We start from the raw sequence: 24,060 nt of genomic DNA on the forward strand, positions 1-24,060 counted from the left end.
GGGTATCCTGGAAGGATATTGACCTCATCCCATCAGTAGAGGATGCCTGGTTGCTCTTTAAAAGTGCTTTCCTCACCATCTTAAATAAGCATGCCCCATTCAAAAAATGTAGAACTAAGAACAGATATAGCCCTTGATTTACTCCAGACCTGACTGCCCTTGACCAACACAAAAACATCCTGTGGTGTACTGCATTAGCATCGAATAGCCCCTGTGATATGCAACTTTTCAGGGAAGTCAGGAACCAATATACACAATCAGTTAGGAAAGCGAAGGCTAGCTTTTTCAAACTGAAATTTGCATCCTGCAGCACTAATTCCCAAAAGTTTTGGGACACTGTAAAGTCCATGGAGAATAAGAGTACCTCCTCCCAGCTGCCCACTGCACTGAGGCTAGGAAACACTGTCACCACCGATAAATCTATGATAATCAATAGTTTCAATAAGCATTTTTCTACGGCTGGTCATGCTTTCCACCTGGCTACCCCTACCCCGGCCAACAGCTCTGCACCCCCCTCTGAAATTTGCCCAAGTCCCCCCCGCTTCTCCTTCAGCCAAATCCAGACAGCTGATGTTCTGAAAGAGCTGCAAAATCTGGATCCCTTCAAAGCAGCTGGGCTAGACAATCTGGACCCTCTCTTTCTAAAATTATCCGCCGCAATTATTGCAACCCCTATTACTAGCCTGTTCAACCTTTCTTTCGTATCGTCTGAGATCCCCAAAGATTGGAAAGCTGCCGCTGTCATCCCCCTCTTCAAAGGGGGAGACACTCTAGACTCAAACTAAAATCTTCGAAAGCCAAGTTATCAAACAGATCACCGACCATTTCGAATCCCACCGTACCTTTTGGATGTAGTCTATCACAGTGCCATCCTTTTTGTCACCAAAGCCCCATATACTACCCACCACTGCGACCTGTATGCTCTCATTTGCTGGCCATCCAGGTCATCTATAAGTCTTTGCTAGGTAAATCCCTACCTTATCTCAGCTCACTGGTCACCATAGCAACACCCACCCATAGCACGCGCTCCAGCAGGTATATTCCACTGGTCATCCCCATCCCCAACAGCTCCTTTGGCCGCCTTTCCTTCCAGTTCTCTGCTTCCAATGACTGGAATGAATTGCAAAAATCACTGAAGCTGGAGTCTTATATCTCCCTCTCTAACTTTAAGTATCAACTGTCACAGCAGCTTAACGATCACTGCACCTGTACACAGCCCATCTGTAAATAGCACACCCAACTACCTCATCCCCATATTGTTATTTATTTTTTGCTATTTTGCAGCCCAGTATCTCTACTTGCACATCATCATCTGCACATCTATCACTCCAGTGTTAATGCTAAATTGTAATTATTTCACCTCTATGGCCTATTTATTGCCTTACCTCACTATTCTTACTACATTTGCACACACTGTACATAGATTTTTCTATTGTGTTATTGACTGTATGTTTGTTTATCCCATGTGTAACTGTGTGTTGTTGTTTTTGTCGCACTGCTTTGCTTTATCTTGGCCAGGTCGCAGTTGTAAATGAGAACTTGTTCTCAACTGGCCTACCTGTTTAAATAAAGGTTACACACACACACACCACACTGACCAAAAAGTTATTTTGTTGGCATTTACGTATATCCCCATTACCAGTAAAACATAATCAAAACCTTTTTCTTTCACTTACTTGCTGTGCTGTTTCGTTGTTCATTTGATCATTCTCAACCAGGATTTCAGTGGAATGCCGTTTGGGTCTTTGCGTGTCAAAAAAATACTATTTAACACTATTTGACGTGTCAAATAACACTATTTGACGTGTCAAATAAGCTTGTTGACCAATCAGGACCTGAATATGACTGCACGTCACATAATAATTTAACGCACTCATTCATTTTTTACGTAGTTATTACACATTGATTACACTATCACTCGTATTTCATATGTCACAACGATTCATCGATACGTATGCTATGATGCTGGTAAAGTTGTCTCGCGCACCTGCAGTGCTGGTCATAAAAAAAACCTAGCTAGCTCATGGATGCAAACAATGTTCTTCCCCAAAGACATAGCATCCCTATTCTACAATGTAGAAAATAGTACAAATAAAGAAAAACCCTTGAATGAGTAGGTGTATCCAAACTTTTGACTGGTACTGTAAGTATTCACACCCCTGAGTCAATACATGTTAATCACCTTTGGCAGCGATTACAGCTGTGAGTCTTTCTGGGTACGTCTCTAAGAGCTTTGCACGACTGGATTGTACAATATTTGCCCATTATTCTTTTGAAATTCTTCAAGCTCTGTCAAATTGGTTGTTGATCATTGCTAGACAACCCTTTTCACGTCTTTCCATAGATTTTCAAGCAGATCTAAGTCAAAACTAACTTGCCCACTCAGGAACATTCACTGTCTTCTTGGTAAGCAACTCCTGTGTAGATTTGGCCTTGTGTTTTAGGTTATTGTCCTGCTGAATGTTGAATTCATCTCACCGTGTGTGGTGGAAAGCTGAACAAGGTTTTCCACTAGGATTTTGCCTTTGTTTAGCTCCATTACGTTTCTTTTTTATTCTGAAAAACTCCCCAGTCCTTAATGATTACAAGCATACCCATAACATGATGCAGCCACCACTATGCTTGTAAATATGGAGAGTGGTACTCAGTAATAGGTTTATTCTTTACATTCTTTTCACTCTGCCAGTTAGGTTACTTTTGTTGAGTCACTACAATGTTGTTGATCCATTCAGACTGTAACACAACAACATGTGGAAAAAGTCAAGGGGTGTGAATTAGAGGTCGACCGATTAATTGGCATGGCCGAATAATTAGGTCCGATTTCAAATTTTCATAACAATCGGTAATCTGCCTTTTTGGACGCCGATTACATTGCAATCCACGAGGAAACTGCGTGGCAGGCTTGACCACCTGTTACGCGAGTGCAGCTTCAAAAGGACCTTGTGGCTGCAATGAGCCATGGTAAGTTGCTAGCGAGCATTAAACATATCTTATAATAAACAATCAATCTTCACATAATCACTAGTTAACTACACATGGTTGACGATATTACTAGGTTAACTAGCTTGTCCTGCGTTGCATATAATCAATGCTGTGCCTGTTAATTTATCATCGAATCACAGCCTAATTCAACTGCGCCAAACAGGTGATGATTTAACAAAAGCGCATTCGTGAAAAAAGCACATTTGTTGCACAAATGTACAGTACCTAACCATAAACATCAATGCCTTCTTAAAATCAATACACAGAAGTATATTTTTTTAAACCTGCATGTTTAGTTAAAATAAATGCATGTTAGCAGGCAATATTAACTAGGGAAATTGTGTCACTTCTCTTGCGTTCAGTGCACGCAGAGTCAGGGTATATGCAACAGTTTGGGCCGCCTGACTCGTTGCGAACTGTGTTTCTTCCTAACAAAGACCATAATTAATTTGCTAGAATTTTTCATAATTATGACATAACATTGAATGTTGTGGAATGTAACAGCAATATTTAGACTTAGGGTTGCCACCCGTTCGACAAAATAAAGAATGGTTTCGTATTTCACTGAAAGAATAAATGTTTTGTTTTCTAAATGATAGTTTCCGGATTTGACCATATTAATGACCAAAGGCTCGCATTTCTGTGTGTTTATTATAATTAAGTCTATGATTTGATATTTGATAGAGCAGTCTGACTGAGCGGTTGTACGCAGCAGCAGGCTCGTAAGTATTCATTCAAACAAGCGAGCAGCTCTTAACATTGCTTGAAACACAGCGCTGTTTATGACTTCAAGCCTATCAACTCCCGAGATTAGGCTGGCAATACTAAAGTGCCTATAAGAACATCCAATAGTCAAAGGTATATGAAATACAAATGGTACAGAGAGAAATAGTAGACACGGCATAATTCCTATAATAACTACAACCTAAAACTTCTTAACTGGGAATATTGAAGAAGTGGGAATATTGAACCACCAGCTTTCATATGTTCTCATGTTCTGAGCAAGGAACTTAAATGTTAGCTTTTTTACTTGGCACATATTGCACTTTTACTTTCTTCTCCAACACTGTGTTTTTGCATTATTTAAACCAAGTTGAACATGTTTCATTATTTATTTGAGACTAAATACATTTTATTTATGTATTATATTAAGTTAAAATAAAAGGGTGCATTGTTCATTCAGTATTGTTGTAATTGTCATTATTACAAATATATATAAAAATCGTCCGATTATTCGGTATTGGCTTTTTTTGGTTCTCCAATAATAGGTATCGGTATCAGTGTTGAAAAATCATAATCGGTCGACCTCTAGTGTAAATACTTTCTGAAGGCACTGTATGTGCTACTCTTACAAAAGGTATTTTAATTTCTGATATGTTTCCCTTCAGACCAGACCAGTGGCTTTTGCTTCCTGAATTGAGCTAATTTCACAGTTTGGAGTATTGAAGAGAAACACACAGTAAATGTTATTTAGATCAAACGTGTACATTCTGGGAAAGATTGAGATGCAGAAAAGCTCCCAGCTTAAATCCCACAACACTGTTTTGGCTAGCTAATCAAGAGAAGCTGGTAACCTAGTGGTTAGAGTGTTGGACTTGTAACCGCAAGGTTGCAAGATCGAATCCTTGAACTGACAAGGTACAAATCTGTCATTCTGCCCCTGAACAAGGCAGTTAACCTGCTGTCATTGAAAATAAGAATTTGTTCTTAACTGACTTGCCTAGTTAAATAAAGAGAAAAACAAAAAAAGCAGCTGACAGGTCTACCCTCAGAACAGTGTTTTTCCCCCGATAATTAAATTATCTTCCATCACAGCAGGGAGAATACATCAGGCAAAGCACATTGATCATAGACTATCGATTCTGCTTAGTTTCCCCCAAGCTATTTCAATGCTAATTGGCATTTAGCTCTTCCCATTTAAAACCCCTCAAATGGGATGTTGGCTCTCACAAGGAAAACAAGTGTGCACTGCTTATGGAATGTCTTTTTTATGGCACAAGAACCACACAGAGAGAAATGAGCTGATGATTGCCTCTGTACTGTGGAATTGGTTTACTGAATGGAATGTGCTGACTGTTGTAGTACATCTAGGTCTGTGATTCGATTGAGCCAGCTGAAGGGACTGAGGAAAAATGTTCTTCTTTTTTTTATTAACTCATGGAAGTGGATTAAAGAAAGTATCTCTTAATACCACAGTGATATAATAATGCAGACTATGTGAAGTGACCAGGAAACTGGTTGAGAGGTTGGCTTGGTTAACATCACTGTCTGTGTGGTTGCATTGAACCCGTATGACTTCTTTAGCCTGTTTGCAAGTGGCAATCCTGCTAAAAGTGTTGTTTTCCCCCAGATATCGATCAGTCTGTTTGATCAGTGGTTTTGCATGGTATGTGACCCATAATCTGACACTGTTAGACTGTGTGACGATTAAGCGCGCTTTGTTGTAGGTTCTCACCAATAGTTTTCCATTATTCTATTTAAACAGCTTGTTTTTATTGGCCAGCAGTCTTTTTAACTAAGCCTATGGCAGACTTAAATAACCCGCCACGCCATCAACTGTCTGACCATGTTGTTTATTTGTGTTAATTTCCACATTGATGATTTCAGCATTATATAAATGAAAAAGTAAATGGTAAAATCTAAAGGCAGTAAAAGTACAACTGCTTACCAGGAAGTCTGTGCGGTTTTCGTTATTTGGTGGCCATAAAATTTGAAATACGTAAATGAGCTCCTTCACAAAAATGCAAATTGACACCATGTGGAAGACAAAAGCATTTAAAAACACATAAGTGTCTATTTGGGCTCCTCTTAGTTTATAGGATTACTAGACTCTGCAGTCTCATGCGAGAGCGGTGCCCTTATAAGGCCAATGAGATGGACCAGATCATGAATCCTCATTTCTTTATATATAGATTTATTTATTTTGATCTAACTTTTCAGTTCAACCACACATTTCAGATTTTTTTAAATTCTATATTCCGATATTTGTGTTTTTATACCTGAACTATTACATAGTCTCCTCTGGCTCACCAGTAAATGCCCCATTATGTTTGATACCCGATTACTAGACCTTGACCAGATTACATTTCTCCTTGCGTATCGTGTTTGTTTTCCAGATCACAGCCTGTCATTGGCCTTGGCTATCTAAGAACAAACACTGAGTTAAATGCTGCATTATCAGATGGAGCAGTTAGGCCGCATTGAAGACCATTGGAGAGCTACCAACTACACAATGGGGAACTACTCAATGTTAAGCTAGCTTGGCCCTCCACTGTAGCACTGGGAGCCTTCGCTCAATATGGTCTCCTCCAATGGGGGCTCCATGCACATGTGCCTTCATTTAAGCTCGGAACCCTAATGGGTAAGTAATAAGCTGTACGGTTGGGTGGGAGGCATATGTGAACATAGGCCTGTTGTGATACTATCTAATGAGATCACACAGGGCCGCATCCTGCTTGAGACCACCCTCATTTGCATAATGAATGTGTGCACATGTGGATACGCCACATATGCCACCAGTCTGTGGTGTTGATGCCTCGTGAAAAACAAGGGTGGATACATGCAGTATCCTGTTTCAGAGAGTACACTTGTTTCAAAATAGCAAATGTGTTAGTGTGTCATAGAATTTTGTTTTTCTTTACATAATTTAAACAGAGTTTTTATTTTAATTTGGTTATGGCATCCACATTACACTGATCATCACAATGTGCCAGCCCTGAAGTTTAAAAGGATAGCTGGGTTTTTCACCTCTTGCTCATCTACATAAAGAGGAAATTGGGAATACAATCATGTAAAACCCTAGTTCTCTCTCTCTCTCTGTCTCTCTGTCTCTCTGTCTCTCTGTCTCTCTGTCTCTCTCTGTCTCTCTCTGTCTCTGTCTCTCTGTCTCTCTCTCTCTGTCTCTCTCTCTCTCTGTCTCTCTCTCTCTCTCTCTCTCTGTCTCTCTCTCTCTCTCTCTCTCTCTCTCTGTCTCTGTCTCTCTCTCTGTCTCTCTGTCTCTGTCTCTCTCTCTCTCTCTCTCTCTCTCTCTTCTAATTGATTTGCTATCATGGCTCTTATGTTGATAGATTGCACTGAGCTCTCAGAAAACGCTAGGTAATCACAATTGCTGCCGGAGTGATCAGTAGAGTGATAAGCCATGGCCTCATTATGTACTAACGCACCAGCAGAAGGACAATCGGCGGTAGTAGTAAGATGAATAGAATTTAATGTTACTCCTACAGCTGTTTCGAATGTCACAGACTGAAATAAGACTCGCGCTTGCAGAGGTCAGATCACTAAAACCGTCCTCTCCCTCCTCGTCCACTGGCATTCTTTGTCAGTGGCTCCTCCTGCTACTTACGTTCCTTCTGTAAACTTCAGTGGACAGAGGAAGAGGGAGGGTCAGTGGTGCCGTGCCATGATCTAGCCCATCCTGAGTGTCGGCATGCCTCATAAAATCCTTCAGTGCTGGGGGGCACAGGCCCACCACCCACCCCTCTTCCCTGTTACATGTGCAGCCTCATGGGAGTCTAGAGCTCGGCATTCCACAGGCGCGCTCTCATTCATCTGGTGTCAGCCCTCCCTTTATATCCCCAATCCCCTCCCTTTGCCCTCCTCCAGGTCAACAACCCCCAGCCAAAATGATTAAACAAACTCATGGTTAGCAGGATGGGACTCACATGCAAAAATAGCATGAGCAGATGAGTGAATGGGCCCCCGTATTGATGTTCCAGTCCATGAGAGATGAGGACTCTCCAAAACACAAGGGGAACAAAGTCGAAGGAATTGATTAAACTCTGTCCGAAAAGGTCAATGTTTGACAAAATCTCTCCTGTTGTGAGGAGGGCTGTGGAGGAGCCCCCCCCAAAACTAGAGAGAAACCATTGTTCCGCCGGATCATTGGATAAAGCTTATTTGTCTGTCAGAGCTGTCTGTCAGTAAGATTCTTAAGAGCTAAAAAGTTAAATGCATGTTTTTATTTATTTAACTAGGCAGGTCAGTAAACACTTAAAATTATCCAATTAAAAGATTGTTTGGCTTAATCGGTTTTTAAATATGTATTCCTCTGACTTCACGATCCGTACAGACGTTCAAGCCAGCAGCACATGTATGACCACAAGACAGGCTGAGTTTCCCTGTCTTGTATGACCATACTTTAGACCTGTGTACATGTGTCCCTACACCATCGTTTTGAAGCCTGTCTCATCATATGTCAACGGGGAGCTGTTTAGCAGACAGGTGTTCGAGTTTGTGAGTAGAAGTCCTCACAGGAGGGCCTGCATGTTGAATTAAATCCTCAGGAAGTGGATTAACCCCTGAAGGAAACTACCTGAGACACAACAGTGGAAACCACTGACTTTTGTCTACCCACAATACTTCACCAAAGACAGAGGAGAGAGGTGGGATGGGGATGGGGGGTATATGTAGAGGGGAAAGATACAGAGAGAGGGACGGATAGAGAGTGCATGATGTTGTGTTGTCCCAACAGCTTCCTGTTTTCTATGCCGGAGTCAGGAGCTCGTTGACAGATTTATGGGATGTAATAATCTGGGTGTATATCACCCAGCCTGCTCTGCACTGGCAGGTTTGTAATTGGCTCTCACGCCTGGCTGAGATTGGCTAGGCAAGGCTATAACCTACATGCAACTTGAAAGTTAACCTTGGAAGAGGCACTACAAAAAAAGGATTGTTGTACTGAAGAACACCCTAACTTGGCTCAATGGAAGCAAAAGTGTTTTAGCTATAACTATCATTTTACAGAGGAACTGCTACTGTACACTAAAAGGGTCTTTATAGCTTTCAGAAGAAGCTCAACTACGCAATGCAGCTACAAAATGCAAGATTTCCATGTGTGAAAAGTTGAACTGCTCGCAGAACATGTATCGCCATCCGTGGCTCCCGTTTGACTAAACAGAACTGAGCTGAGTGCTGAACATTTCCTTCATTACTCCGTCCAACCCTGGACAGTGAAGCCAAACAGTGTTCTGTCATAGGGCTAGGGGCACTCCAACAGCCCTATCAATCACAGCCCTGCTGTGGCTCTGCTCTCGATGAGTCTGTTACAGTACCGCCAGTGATGCAACAAACACCTCACCCCCAGCAACCACCCTTACACCATGCATAGCTGCCTAACCAGGGCTGCCCTGCGCTTATTTCTCATGGTGATCAGGATGCATAGCTGCCTAACCAGGGCTGCCCTGCGCTTATTTCTCATGGTGATCAGGATGCATAGCTGCCTAACCAGGGCTGCCCTGCGCTTATTTCTCATGGTGATCAGGATGCATAGCTGCCTAACCAGGGCTGCCCTGCGCTTATTTCTCATGGTGATCAGGATGCATAGCTGCCTAACCAGGGCTGCCCTGCGCTTATTTCTCATGGTGATCAGGATGCATAGCTGCCTAACCAGGGCTGCCCTGCGCTTATTTCTCATGGTGATCAGGATGCATAGCTGCCTAACCAGGGCTGCCCTGCGCTTATTTCTCATGGTGATCAGGATGCATAGCTGCCTAACCAGGGCTGCCCTGCGCTTATTTCTCATGGTGATCAGGATGCATAGCTGCCTAACCAGGGCTGCCCTGCGCTTATTTCTCATGGTGATCAGGATGCATAGCTGCCTAACCAGGGCTGCCCTGCGCTTATTTCTCATGGTGATCAGGATGCATAGCTGCCTAACCAGGGCTGCCCTGCGCTTATTTCTCATGGTGATCAGGATGCATAGCTGCCTAACCAGGGCTGCCCTGCGCTTATTTCTCCATGGTGATCAGGATACAGAGCACACCCCAATGGGACCTTCCCTGTCTAATACAAAGGACTGATCAGGATACAGAGCACACCCCAATGGGACCGTCCCAGTCTAATACAAAGGACTGATCAGGATACAGAGCACACCCCAATGGGACCGTCCCAGTCTAGTACAAAGGACTGATCGGGATGCAGAGCACACCCCAATGGGACCGTCCCTGTCTAATACAAAGGACTGATCGGGATGCAGAGCACACCCCAATGGGACCGTCCCAGTCTAATACAAAGGACTGATCGGGATGCAGAGCACACCCCAATGGGACCGTCCCAGTCTAATACAAAGGACTGATCGGGATGCAGAGCACACCCCAATGGGACCGTCCCAGTCTAATACAAAGGACTGATCGGGATGCAGAGCACACCCCAATGGGACCGTCCCAGTTTAATACAAAGGACTGATCGGGATACAGAGCACATCCCAATGGGACCGTCCCAGTCTAATACAAAGGACTGATCGGGATGCAGAGCACACCCCAATGGGACCGTCCCAGTCTAATACAAAGGACTGATCAGGATACAGAGCACACCCCAATGGGACCGTCCCAGTTTAATACAAAGGACTGATCGGGATGCAGAGCACACCCCAATGGGACCATCCCAGTCTAGTACAAAGGACTGATCGGGATGCAGAGCACACCCCAATGGGACCGTCCCAGTCTAGTACAAAGGACTGATCGGGATGCAGAGCACACCCCAATGGGACCGTCCCAGTCTAGTACAAAGGACTGATCAGGATACAGAGCACACCCCAATGGGACCGTCCCTGTCTAATACAAAGGACTGATCAGGATACAGAGCACATCCCAATGGGACCGTCCCAGTTTAATACAAAGGACTGATCAGGATACAGAGCACACCCCAATGGGACCGTCCCAGTCTAGTACAAAGGACTGATCGGGATGCAGAGCACACCCCAATGGGACCATCCCAGTCTAGTACAAAGGACTGATCGGGATGCAGAGCACACCCCAATGGGACCGTCCCAGTCTAGTACAAAGGACTGATCGGGATGCAGAGCACACCCCAATGGGACCGTCCCCCACAGCATTGAGTTTCTGACCTGAGGATATGGAATCCGTTTTCTTGGAGGTTTATGCCACAGCATTGAGTTTCTGACCTGAGGATATGGAATCCGTTTTCTTGGAGGTTTATGCCACAGCATTGCGTTTCTGACCTGAGGATATGGAATCCGTTTTCTTGGAGGTTTATGCCACAGCATTGAGTTTCTGACCTGAGGATATGGAATCCGTTTTCTTGGAGGTTTATGCCACAGCATTGAGTTTCTGACCTGAGGATATGGAATCCGTTTTCTTGGAGGTTTATGCCACAGCATTGCGTTTCTGACCTGAGGATATGGAATCCGTTTTCTTGGAGGTTTATGCCACAGCATTGAGTTTCTGACCTGAGGATATGGAATCCGTTTTCTTGGAGGTTTATGCCACAGCATTGAGTTTCTGACCTGAGGATATGGAATGAGGTGAATATGAGTGTATAGCCTAAATGGGAGAAGAAGGAAATTCGTAGAGGTTGAGCATTGCTCTTGTTGACTTTGGCCCTGTGATCTATAGGTGTCCATGTCCTGTATCTTGACCCTCCGGTCTCACAGGAGTCACTCCGGTCGCACAGGAGTCATTTACCCTTGTCCGAGGAGAGACGTGTAACACCCAGCACTTCATTTGTGTAGCTGGTGCTTCTCGCTACATCGTGGTATGTAGAAGATATCACATCAAATTGTGGGTCTTCTTTAACCTGTATTTTAGGAGTTTAGCTGTGTGTAATTCATGTAAATATGTTTTTTCCCTCTGACTTATCAAACAATGGATGCATTGAAAGGGATCCTGATTTGTATAACACTCACGCTTCTCAAGGCTGGTTTTGTCTGAGGCTTCTATTATAATCTCACTAATCATACGTGTCAAAGAGTGGAGGAACTATTCATCCCTGACAATGGGGATTTAACGGTGGCCACAGTGGTTGTGTGCTGGCTACAATGAGCTACACCACAATAACCTTCTCTGTTTGTCCTGGCTGACTGGCGGGGTGACTCTACTCTACTCCACTGACTGTATAGCCTGGTGGTCCTGGCTGACTGGCTGACTGGCGGGGTGACTCTACTCTTCACCAATGACTGTATATCTTGGTGGTCCTGGCTGACTGGCGGGGTGACTCTACTCTACTCTACTGACTGTATAGCCTGGTGGTCCTGGCTGACTGGCGGGGTGACTCTACTCTACTCCACTGACTGTATAGCTTGGTGGTCCTGGCTGACTGGCGGGGTGACTCTACTCTACACCACTGACTGTATAGCCTGGTGGTCCTGGCTGACTGGCGGGGTGACTCTACTCTACTCCACTGACTGTATAGCCTGGTGGTCCTGGCTGACTGGCTGACTGGCGGGGTGACTCTACTCTACACCACTGACTGTATAGCCTGGTGGTCCTGGCTGACTGGCGTGGTGACTCTACTCTACACCACTGACTGTATAGCCTGGTGGTCCTGGCTGACTGGCGGGGTGACTCTACTCTACTCCACTGACTGTATAGCCTGGTGGTCCTGGCTGACTGGCTGACTGGCGGGGTGACTCTACTCTACACCACTGACTGTATAGCCTGGTGGTCCTGGCTGACTGGCATGGTGACTCTACTCTACTCCACTGACTGTATAGCCTGATGGTCCTGGCTGACTGGCGGGGTGACTCTACTCTACACCACTGATTGTATAGCCTGGTGGTCCTGGCTGACTGGCGGGGTGACTCTACTCTACTCCACTGACTGTATAGCCTGGTGGTCCTGGCTGAATGGCGGGGTGACTCTACTCTACTCCACTGACTGTATAGCCTGGTGGTCCTGGCTGACTGGCTGACTGGCGGGGTGACTCTACTCTTCACCAATGACTGTATAGCTTGGTGGTCCTGGCTGACTGGCGGGGTGACTCTACTCTACTCTACTGACTGTATAGCCTGGTGGTCCTGGCTGACTGGCGGGGTGACTCTACTCTACTCCACTGACTGTATAGCTTGGTGGTCCTGGCTGACTGGCGGGGTGACTCTACTCTACTCCACTGACTGTATAGCCTGGTGGTCCTGGCTGACTTGCGTGGTGACTCTACTCTACTCCACTGACTGTATAGCTTGGTGGTCCTGGCTGACTGGCGGGGTGACTCTACTCTACTCCACTGACTGTATAGCTTGGTGGTCCTGGCTGACTGGCGGGGTGACTACTCTACTCCACTGACTGTATAGCTTGGTGGTCCTGGCTGACTGGATCGGTGACTCTACTCTACACCACTGACTGTATAGCCTGGTGGTCCTGGCTGACTGGCGGGGTGACTCTACTCTTCACCACTGACTGTATAGCTTGGTGGTCCTGGCTGACTGGCGGGGTGACTCTACTCTACTCCACTGACTCTATAGCCTGGTGGTCCTGGCTGACTGGCGGGGTGACTCTACTCTACTCCACTGACTGTATAGTTTGGTGGTCCTGGCTGACTGGCGTGGTGACTCTACTCTACTCCACTGACTGTATAGCCTGGTGGTCCTGGCTGACTGGCGTGGTGACTCTACTCTATTCCACTGACTGTATAGCCTGGTGGTCCTGGCTGACTGGCGGGGTGACTCTACTCTACTCCACTGACTGTATAGCCTGGTGGTCCTGGCTGACTGGCGGGGTGACTCTACTCTACTCCACTGACTGTATAGCCTGGTGGTCCTGGCTGACTGACGGGGTGACTCTACTCTACACCACTGACTGTATAGCCTGGTGGTCCTGGCTGACTGGCGTGGTGACTCTACTCTACTCCACTGACTGTATAGCCTGGTGGTCCTGGCTGACTGGCGTGGTGACTCTACTCTATTCCACTGACTGTATAGCCTGGTGGTCCTGGCTGACTGGCGGGGTGACTCTACTCTACTCCACTGACTGTATAGCTTGGTGGTCCTGGCTGACTGGCGGGGTGACTCTACTCTACTCCACTGACTGTATAGCCTGGTGGTCCTGGCTGACTGACGGGGTGACTCTACTCTACTGACTGTATAGCCTGGTGGTCCTGGCTGACTGGCGGGGTGACTCTACTCTACTCCACTGACTGTATAGCCTGGTGGTCCCAGATATATGTTTTGCTGTCTTGCCAACTCCTATGCATTGTCAAGATTCAGATTTAGCGATTCAGAGTGTTTAATAGTTACGTATGCAGGTGTGATTGCAGGATGCAGTGAAAATATTAGGCTCCGATATCCAACATGCAGGACTAAGTGAAATAAAAGTATTAAAAAAACAACAATAGAAATAGCACTATGTACAGTGAGGCAAAAAAGTATTTAGTCAGCCACCAATTGTGCAAGTTCTCCCACTTAAAAAGATGAGAGAGGCCTGTAATTTTCATCATAGGTACACTTCAACTATGACAGACAAAATGAGAAAAAAAAATCCAGAAAATCACATTGTAGGATTTTTTATGAATTATTTGCAAATTATGGTGGCCGTTTCAGCTTCCCTGAGATGTGTATGTCAAGGAATTTGAAGTTATTGACCATCTCCACGGCGGCCCCATTGATGATGATGGGAGTGTGTTCAGCCTTGTTCCTCCTGAAGTCCACAATCAGCTCCTTTGTTTTGCTGACTTTGAGGGAGAGGTTGTTTACCTGGCGCCACACCGTCAGAGTGCCTACCTTCTCCCTCTAGGCAGTCTCATCGTTGTTGGTAATCAGGCCTACTACTATCGTGTCGTCAGCGAACTTGATGATGGAGATGGAACTACTGTATGAGACCACGCAGTCGTGGGTATACAGGGAATACAGGAGGGGACTGAGGACGCACCCTTGTGGGGCCCCCGTGTTGGGAATCAGTGTCGAGGAGGTAATGTTGCCTACTTTCACCACCTGGGGGCGGCCCGACAGGAAGTCCAGGACCCAGTTGCATAGAGAGGAGTTCAGAGTTCAGCGTGAATTCTGATTGGTCGGACCAACACTGTACAGACCTGACCACCGGAACTTCCCTCTTGAATTTTTGTTTGTAGGCAGGGTGAAGCAAGATGGAGTCATGGTTGGATTTGCCGAAAGGAGGACGGGAGAGGGCCTTACACCCGTGTCGAAAAGGCGTGTAGCAGGGGTCGAAACTAGAATTTCCGCAAGTTAGACAGTCGATGAGTTGGTAATAATTTGGGAGCACTGTTCTCAAGTTACTTTTGTTAAAGTCCACTGCAACAATGAACGCTGCCTCCGGGAATGCGGTTTTGTCACGATCGTCATAATAAGCGGACCAAGGCGCAGCGGGATATGAGGACATCTTCTTTTATTAGAGATGACGAAACACGAAACGAACACTTTTACAAAACAAAACAACAAACGACCGTGAAGCTACAAACGTTCAACATAGACAATTACCCACAAACACCTAAAGCCTATGGCTGCCTTAAATATGGCTCCCAATCAGAGACAACAATAAACAGCTGTCTCTGATTGAGAACCAAATCAGGCAACCATAGACTTTCCTAAACACCTACACTGAACACAACCCCATACATACTACAAAACCCCCTAAACAATACACACACCCTAAACTAGACAAAAACACACAAACATCCCATGTCACACCCTGACCTAACTAAACTAATAAAGAGAATCAATATAACAAAGGCCAGAGTGTGACAGGTTTCCAGTTTGTTCAGTGTCCAATAAAGATCTTTGAAAGGCTTTTTGGTGTCGGCTTGGAGATGAATGTACACAGCCATGGCGATAATCCTTGAGAACCCTCTCAGAAGGTAAAAAGGGTGACATTTGATGACCAAGTATTCCAAGTCGGGGGAGCAGAACCTCGCAAGTTCCTGTACGTTTCCTCCGTTCCACCATGTGTTGTTGGTCATAAAGCAGAGCTCACCACCTTTGCTCTTGCCAGAGAGACCACCTCCTATCTTCTCCAAAAACTGTAAAACCCGCTGGTCGTGTGTAATCCAATTGGATGTTGGAGGAAAGCCAAATCTCAGAAAAACAGTATGTTGCAGGATATGATGTCCTTCTGGAAGGAGATTCTCATTCTGAGTTTGTCAAGTTTGTTCATTAATTATTGAACATTGGCGAGTAGTATGCTCGGTAATTGAGGACGGGTCGCCCGGCGTCTTAAACTCACTAAGACCCCGCCACGTCTACCTATCCTTTGGCGTCTTCGCTTCCTACTCTCTAGTAGGACTCCCAAGCAGCTAGGCGCCTCACTGAAGAAGCTATCCCATTGTTCAGGGAATTTGTGGAGGTCGGGTGGACAGTGAGTACCCAGCGATTCGTATTCCAATTGTTCTACCCAGGTATACATAGTAATGCACGAAACAAACTGATTAACAACATTTGAGAAAAACACGAGAAAACCTGCAATGTTTTAACAGAGCTCAAGGCGAGTCCATCTTAACCAGTTAAACTGCACAAGATGGCACATATCTGAGACCAGGCTACTTATTGGCCTACTAAACGCAAGTATAAAAATGGCTGACATTTATTCTAGTCGGCTGCCAGCGGGCCATATACATTAAAAAAAATAATAATTGGGGTTTAGCTGGGTGGGGCAGAAATGAATGGTCGTGATAACTCAGGAGATATTGTTGTTGATCAACGTGTCTGTTGACAACGAGATCTGTTATGATTGTTGTCTGAATATGAATGGGACGCAAACCCGCTGTTTCTCAGAGAAGTTATACCTCTGTATGAGTATTTAATAGCGCTGAGACATGATTTTGAACATTTGGCATATTCTTATCCAGACATGTCCCATTAATAGTGTGTTTCTCTAAGAAGTGATTTGTAACAATGACACAAAGGAGTAGGTTTTTCTCTCTCTCGGCAAATCTTTCTCTAGGCAAATTACCCCTGTGACTGACTTTGAGCTTTTTATTTTTCCCTGAGTGAAAGAGACTTCTAAATTTTAACATCTTCAATCAGATAGATGACTTTCACACTAGCACATATGTTCTCTCATGTTCTTATATAATAACATCATTTTCATGTTACACTTCCTTAACAGATATTGTATGTATTGTCAGGATTTTACAAACAGAATCAGTTTTCAAAAGCACTCAATAGTACAAAATTAATTACATTTGTGTTGTTATCAAAAGAGAGTAAGATTGCCAACCTTGAGAAATCACTCAAATTGGCACCATGAGGGTATTCTACTATTCTATTATTGACCTGCTAGCATGCCCATGGGAAGAGACATTAGACAAAGGAGCTGGCAGAAAAGCTGAATGGACAACCCTGAAGCCTCAGTAGGCATTCGCAAAATATGGCTGTGTTCCTTTCAGATATTGAAGCAGGGTGATGACACGTACTTGGCATAGACGACATCACTTTTCCCAACTGCCAGAGCTGTTTTCCTTCATTTCACATGCTGGCATAAATAGAAAAATATGTTCTGAGAAATGTCACTTTCTTCGGTCCTTGCTCTCCCTCTCTACAATTGTCTCTCTGATAGCATGCTGGATGATTAAAGTTACATTTATGTAGGCTATTTAAGTGTTTTACCTAGTAGTTAGTCATCTTTCCATTCTTTTAATCTTAACATTTCCTGTCAAAGACGATGTGTAGTTGTTTTGATGTGAAACCCTTCATTCTCAACTGTCATTTATTAGAGGAAGGAAACACACTGGAAGAATTAGCATAGTCATTCATCTGCAAGTTTCTTCAGTCTTTGGAAGACTATCTGTCCTCATATCTGGCTTCTGCTCTCAGAATTATCTGATTCACCATACCATCCCAAATGGCTAATGGTACTGTTAAAGGAAGATGTGGATTTATATTCCTCTGGCTTTCAATCACAACTCTATTATCTCATCTCATCTCTGTCTCTGACCGCTCCTGGGCCTTTTCTGCCCCTCTTCCTCCCAGAGAGGAGATGGAAAAGTCAATCAATTCTCAGTTTCAGATGGTCTAATGTGGGTTTCTGTTGTCATGGGAATGGTGTAAGCCCTATTTATTTAACCCCAACTGATTTATTCACATGTCAAGCTCTTCTAGGAATACTGAATGATACTGAATGCTAATTACCACAGTGACCATTTCCTATGGATGAGGACACTGAAGGTACCACTTCCTACAGCAAAGCTTAGCTGCATCAGTATCTGTCAACAACTAGAGATAATATTTAATATCACAATATTTGATGACTGACAGAGTAAAAACAACCATTTTGTAGACTTCTTTGCAAAAATACAGTTACAAAATACATTGAGTGTACAAAACATTAAGAACACCTGCTCTTTCCATGACATAGACTGACCAGGTGAAAGCTTTGATCCCTGATTGGTGTCACTTGTTAAATCCACTTGAATCAGTGTAGATGAAGGGGAGGAGACAGGTTAAATAAGGATTTTAAGCTTTAAGACAATTGAGAGATGGATTATGTATGTGTGCCATTCAGAGGGTACATTTTGTTTTAAATCGGTGCAACTGAATATTAGGAAGGTTTTCCTAATGTTTAGTATAGTCTGTGTATTTTCTGTTGCTGTCTCTTTAATGTTGAGCCTGTTTGAAGGGAAAGTGATCCTCCTCATTGAGGGAATTTGGAGGTTGTGAGGAGGGTTAGTCACGGCTTTGATATAAGCACCATACACTTTACTGGGTTTGTTTTTATTTCTGGGTGAATCACACGCCTTTATTTCAATGCACTATTCTGGTCAAAACACTGGGGTGGCGAGCTGCTATCAACACTGCTGCATTTGGGTTTTGTCTAGATCCACCGTAGTAATCACTATGAGTACCATCTTGTCTGGAGGATTAAGTTATCTACATACTAGGCCTACATAAAGTTTAGAATGTTTCCTCTTTGAGCTTACATCCTTTATAGTTGATGTTTTTCTGACTTGCCTGCCCTGTCTGTATCTCTTGAGCTTTCGACGAACCCTCCTTTTGTAACGGAAGTTTCACTACAAATATTTTGTACATAAAAAATGCACCAGACTCTGTGCAAACATTTTGACAAGGCAGAGTGATAAGGAAACAAATATCTGACCGATTGAGTCACATGATACTCTTCCTAGAGATTGGGTGCAGACATGACTTGGCTCGGACAGAGTTGAAGTCTTCGATGGTGATGGGAGTGGGAGGTAGTGCTTTTCGGGTTTATCCGCCACGCAGGCAGGCGGATAAAGCATGGTGTTGGCGGAAGGAATGCGGTCCCGGCTGGAAAAGGTTTGCAGTGCACAGAGAGGTCCTGCTACCGCCAGCTTCCCAGAAGGATGGGGCCCAGCCACAGAAACCCAATCTTCCACTCCACCAGGCAGGCAGGCCCGGCAGGCACTTTAGCCAGAGCTGAATGGGGCTGGATGCGCTGTGGTGATCAGGACCCACGCAGCCATGCAGGATTAATGAATGAATGGCCTTGGATTGCATTGGACACATCATCATGCAAATTTGTTGACATCCACTTGGAACAGTGGTGGGTAAGGAGACATGGGTTAGACGACCCCTTCTCTTTTCCCCCTCTCTCTCTTTCCACATTCTTCTATCCTCTCCCCCTAGAGTGCCTGTCAACCCCAGTGGTGTAGGTGCTCGCCTGCCTCTCTAACATTCAAGAAGAAGGCAATCTGAGAGCTGAACATTTGCATTGTGATTCAGGCATCTATGACTGCTTCAGAGAGACTTGATGGACTGGCATTGGTTTCTGGCCTTCTATTTTGGTGCCAGAGCTGGAGTGTGTTTTGAAGCAATATATATTGTATCTGTCCTTTCTGTCTCCACGGCAATGTGCAATGGAAAAAAGGCACACTTGTCATCCAAATGGTTTAAAGATGTAATTGAACCATAATACCGCTGATGTGAGCCTTTTGTGGTGGAGTGAAGATCTCACTTGACAAATGGGCCAGAGAAAATAAACTGGCATAAACTGGCATGAACCAAAGAGAGAGGCCTAACCCTGCCAGTGATGAGCTGCCTGGAGCCCCAGAAAAACCCATCGGATCTACGTTTAAATATTATTCGAAATCTATCAAATACTTTCAGCGTTTGTTTTAGCCTGTTTGGAGGTCCAGATGGGCAGGGTTGGCACTATTGCAACCATTCTATTGGTTCCATTGCACCAGGCAAGCTCAGTCAAGCCCAGCTTAAGTATATGACATTATTTAAAATAGTTTTGAACCCAGGTCTGAAACCTAATGATCTGCTCACTGACATGTCAGGCATTTCTATTATATAGAAATATCCCCGGCTGATTATCTTGCCTCCCCACTTCCACATAGGCCAGGTTAGTTGTATTCATTTCCCCCCAGATCCATCATAAGGCGGGCTATTTCTCCTCGCCCTGTCAGAAGTCGTTTATTTGGTCATTTGTTGTGGGTTGCAATCTCCACACCCTTTCCCTTTCCAACAAACCCATCTGCTTTCTGGTAAAATCATATTAAGGGTCAGTGCAAGATGGTTGCTACTGGCGGCTACACTATTCAATAGGACAATGTCAGGTAAAAGTACTAGGTTTCAGAGCAACACAAATGCTGCAGTAGTAAGACAAATAAAACATTTTTATGTTTTTAACAAAATCAATGGACCCATAGATCAATTTCAGCTTGATTCATCTGCCGCCGTGGCCTCTTTCTTTGAATTTCTTGTTTGTCTCAGTCTGTTAGTGTGTTGTGCAGTGTGTGCCTGTTTTCTCCCTCTCCTCGCTCCACACCTAATTGTGTGTGCTAATTGAGCTTGCCATGGGGACTGATTACAACCTGGAGCTCTCTGTGTGTTATCACATGTGTCATATCCCATCCATCACTTTTTTAAATGATGCATTCTATGTTATAATGTATCTCCTCCTCTCTAAAGAGACTCATTACATTGCCATCACCTCCCTTCCTGCTCCCCCTGCCTCCCATACACACAGGGTCAAGGCCTTGTCTCACTGCCAGAGCCAGACAACACCTCAGAGCTGGGTGACAAATACCCAGACACTCTCTGCTCCGGTAGGGGGAAAATAGCACACCCTTCCACCCCTCACACAGCTTGGGGCTGATGTATGACCACCAGGGTCAAACACTCAGGCTCGACCCCATCCATCGGGAGAGGGGATAGTACAGTACCCAGGCCAGGGCTGCCCTGTGGTGGGGTAACTACATGTACAGAAATGCACAGACAGCATGGTCTCTCCATGGGCGTTCCATGGCCCCTCAACACTGAATATCCATGGCCTGCTATCCACTGCTTTCTAGTTTGCTCTCTAGTCCCTCCTGCTTTATTCTCTCTCACTCTCTCACTCTCTCACCCCCCCCCCCCCCCCAGTGTGGTGTGTCTGTGTGTGAGATACCCGTTGCTAAACACAAGGCTAGCTGTGATTGACAGGTCCCTGGCTCCCCACGCTCCATTACGCCAACATGGCATTCCCCCTCTATCTCTCGTTTGCTTTATTTGTTTTTGGTGAAGGGTGTGGAGCATGCTCCTCCCTGGCCCCTGAGTCCACACAGTAAGATCACTCCTGTTGGTGGAGGAAACATGACCACACTCTCAAAGGAGATTTACACAACTTTAAAGCTACAGTTCTTGTATACGCCAAAGTATACTACAGTGCATAGCCTACTACTGCTGTTTAGGTCTCCAAAACAGCTAAAAAGGAGACAATACATCCATAGTTTATCAGGAGAAAGGACACACACTGCCTGTGGCATTTGGTCTTGTTGGTATAAATGGATTGAGGCCCCAGGTGGTCAAATTGGAGAAGCTGAGATGGTCACTCAGAGGTTTGATCACACATCCTTACATGTACCTCATCTCTCACTGTGATTGGTTGTGTCTCTGAGCATGAGCAGGTTTCAAGGTGAACTGATTTCTTTCTGAAGCTCTTTTCTTTGGGGCATGATAAATGACCACTTCTGCGTTTAATAGATATCTAGACATGTCTTTCAGTCCTTGCAGTTCTACTGAATGTCATAGTACAGTGAAGACTGAATTGACTGAAAAGACCCAAGTACTATGGTGGCGTTGCTCTTGATCAGGTTATCCATAAGCATGAGGATCATTACACATACACCTTCTAACCCCTCTGTTGTCCTTCTCCCCACAGCCGTGCGATCAAAACTAACCAGGACCTGCTCCCAGAGACCCCGTGGATCAACATCTTCTACGATGACTTCTGGGGCACCCTGCTCACCCACAGCGGCAGCCACAAGTCTTACCGGCCCCTGTGTACCCTCTCCTTCCGCCTCAACCATGCCCTGGGCGGCTTGGAGCCCTGGGGCTACCACCTAGTCAATGTGGGCCTCCATGGGGCAGTCACAGCCCTCTTCACCTGGTTGGCCCGCCTGCTGCTTGGAGGGGGCCTGTGGAGCCTCCTAGCTGGGTTATTGTTTGCCTCGCACCCCATTCACACAGAGGCAGTGGCGGGCGTGGTTGGCCGGGCCGACGTGGGCGCTGCTCTGTTCTTCCTGCTGTCGCTGCTGTGCTACGTACGTCACTGCACCCTGCGAGGGGGCTCTGCGGGGCCCTGCAGGCTGGGGGCCTGGCTCCTGGGCAGCCTGGGCTGCGCCGCCTGCAGCATGCTGTGGAAGGAGCAAGGGGTGACGGTGCTGGCCGTGTCGGCCCTCTACGACGTCTGTGTTTTCCACCGGCTCAAATTGCGTCAGGTCATCACGCTGGTTTACAAGGTAAACAGTTTGTCCTTGCCCTGCGGTGTTGTTTTTTCCCATGTATCTCATTTCCTCCTCTCTCTCCCCTTGGCAAAAGCCTGGCAAACCGCAAAGTGGAAAGCTGATCTGTTCACATGTGGAAGTATTCCTGTGTGTTGTTTGTTTTCATTAGGATGTAATTAAAATTAAAAAAATTAATGTATGTACAGCTGTGTGATCTGGAAGGAGCTGCTGTTTTGTCCTCTGAATGCAAGGAAAATATACAAGTGGGGAAAGAAAATAAAGGGGAAACTATTTATCCTGTTTCTTCATGGAAATTGAGCGTAGACTGTTTGTATATACCCATACAAACACACAGAAACACACATCCATACATGAATGTCAGAGCAGTGACTAGCACTCCAAACCCTTCTTATTATCCCTAGGGTTTTCAGTGGTTAGCTTCGCCCACGGTTGGCTGAGCGTGAACTACAATGTGTAGTTCAAACATTTAGAAACGTCAATAATCATTGCTTGCGAAACGATTTTCGAAACATATGCTGATATTCCACTTATCTTTCATATCAGTCTGATGGAATCGCTCAAATAAAAAATATACACTTACTGTAGCAGTTTGGCACAGATCCACCAGCTGTGTGCCTCCAGCTGACCAACTACACTTCCTCCCAAGTTACGCTTACACACAGGTGTTCAGAGCATGCTAGATAGCTAATTAGCACAGGTGGCTGCCTATCTTCCGTGTGTCTTCCATAACAAGCGATGTAACATGGCCGTGTGGGAACCCTAACCCTATAAAGGTGTGTAGTAATTGAACCTTTTGTTTTTTGGAAAATAATTTCTTGCTGAAATGAAAAAATACGTTCCTTATGTTTCCAAAACCATAACATAAGCAATGCGTTTTTACGTTCAGAATGAGCTTTGGGGATCTTAACAAAACGCCCCCAGCCAGAAGATACTATCGTCAATAGACACTAAAGCAGTTGGCGTCTATGAATGGGTTATGCAGTGACATGAGTTAGGGAACCATATTATTATGGAAATGGGGTCATGGGAGGCTGCTAGGGAGTTTTGTCAGTTGAATTTGAATTCCCATCGTGCCTACATCATTACATTATCCTTAAACAGTGTCATTATCATTATGCATCGTTGCCTTCCCTTGCAACATGATTTGTTACCAAACCCCAATTAGAAAATGCTTTATTAATAAGTAAACCATCGACCCAAACTCAGTTTGTTAATGATTTGTTAATTACTCGTCCGTCACCATAATGTGGTGCATGTTATTGAGATGAAGGATACTGGTATGTAACATAATGATGATAAGCTATTTTGTTTACATGAAATTCATAACATTGACATTAATCTTCAGTGTGTGTGTGTGTGTGTGTGTGTGTGTGTGTGTGTGTGTGTGTGCGCGTGCTTGTGTTAACTGCGCCTTGTCAAGTGCTTACTGTCTGCTGTCTAGTCAATGTGACTTCCACCAGTCTTTGCGCATCAGGCCAAGTTGAAAAAGACGTGCACAAATGTGACAAAGGGGATCCAAGAAGAGTCGATGGCACTCTAGGATGCTGACGCATACATGCGAACGCCAAAGGGTGTTTCTGGGAGTGGGAGAGTTGGTGGAGGGGTGTGGGCGGGGGGCGGGGGAGAGTGAATGAACAGAGAGAAGAGCGAGAGACGGGAAGAAAATCTAGCTTCTCCGTTTTAGTGCTC

At 45.0% G+C, this 24,060-nt stretch overlaps 1 protein-coding gene across 1 annotated transcript in view; it reads left to right on the forward strand.

Moving 5' to 3' along the window:
• The window catches only part of LOC120065933 (protein O-mannosyl-transferase TMTC2-like), a 138,149-nt gene that overhangs the window by 22,872 nt on the left and 91,217 nt on the right, over positions 1 to 24,060 (forward strand). Inside the window, exon 2 of the mRNA XM_039016975.1 lies at positions 21,786 to 22,365. Within this exon, the coding sequence (XP_038872903.1) occupies positions 21,786 to 22,365 (580 nt within the window). The remainder of the gene's footprint in view (positions 1 to 21,785; positions 22,366 to 24,060) is intronic.

The sequence above is a fragment of the Salvelinus namaycush genome, chromosome 21, assembly GCF_016432855.1.
Source record: "Salvelinus namaycush isolate Seneca chromosome 21, SaNama_1.0, whole genome shotgun sequence".
Lineage (NCBI taxonomy): Eukaryota > Metazoa > Chordata > Actinopteri > Salmoniformes > Salmonidae > Salvelinus > Salvelinus namaycush.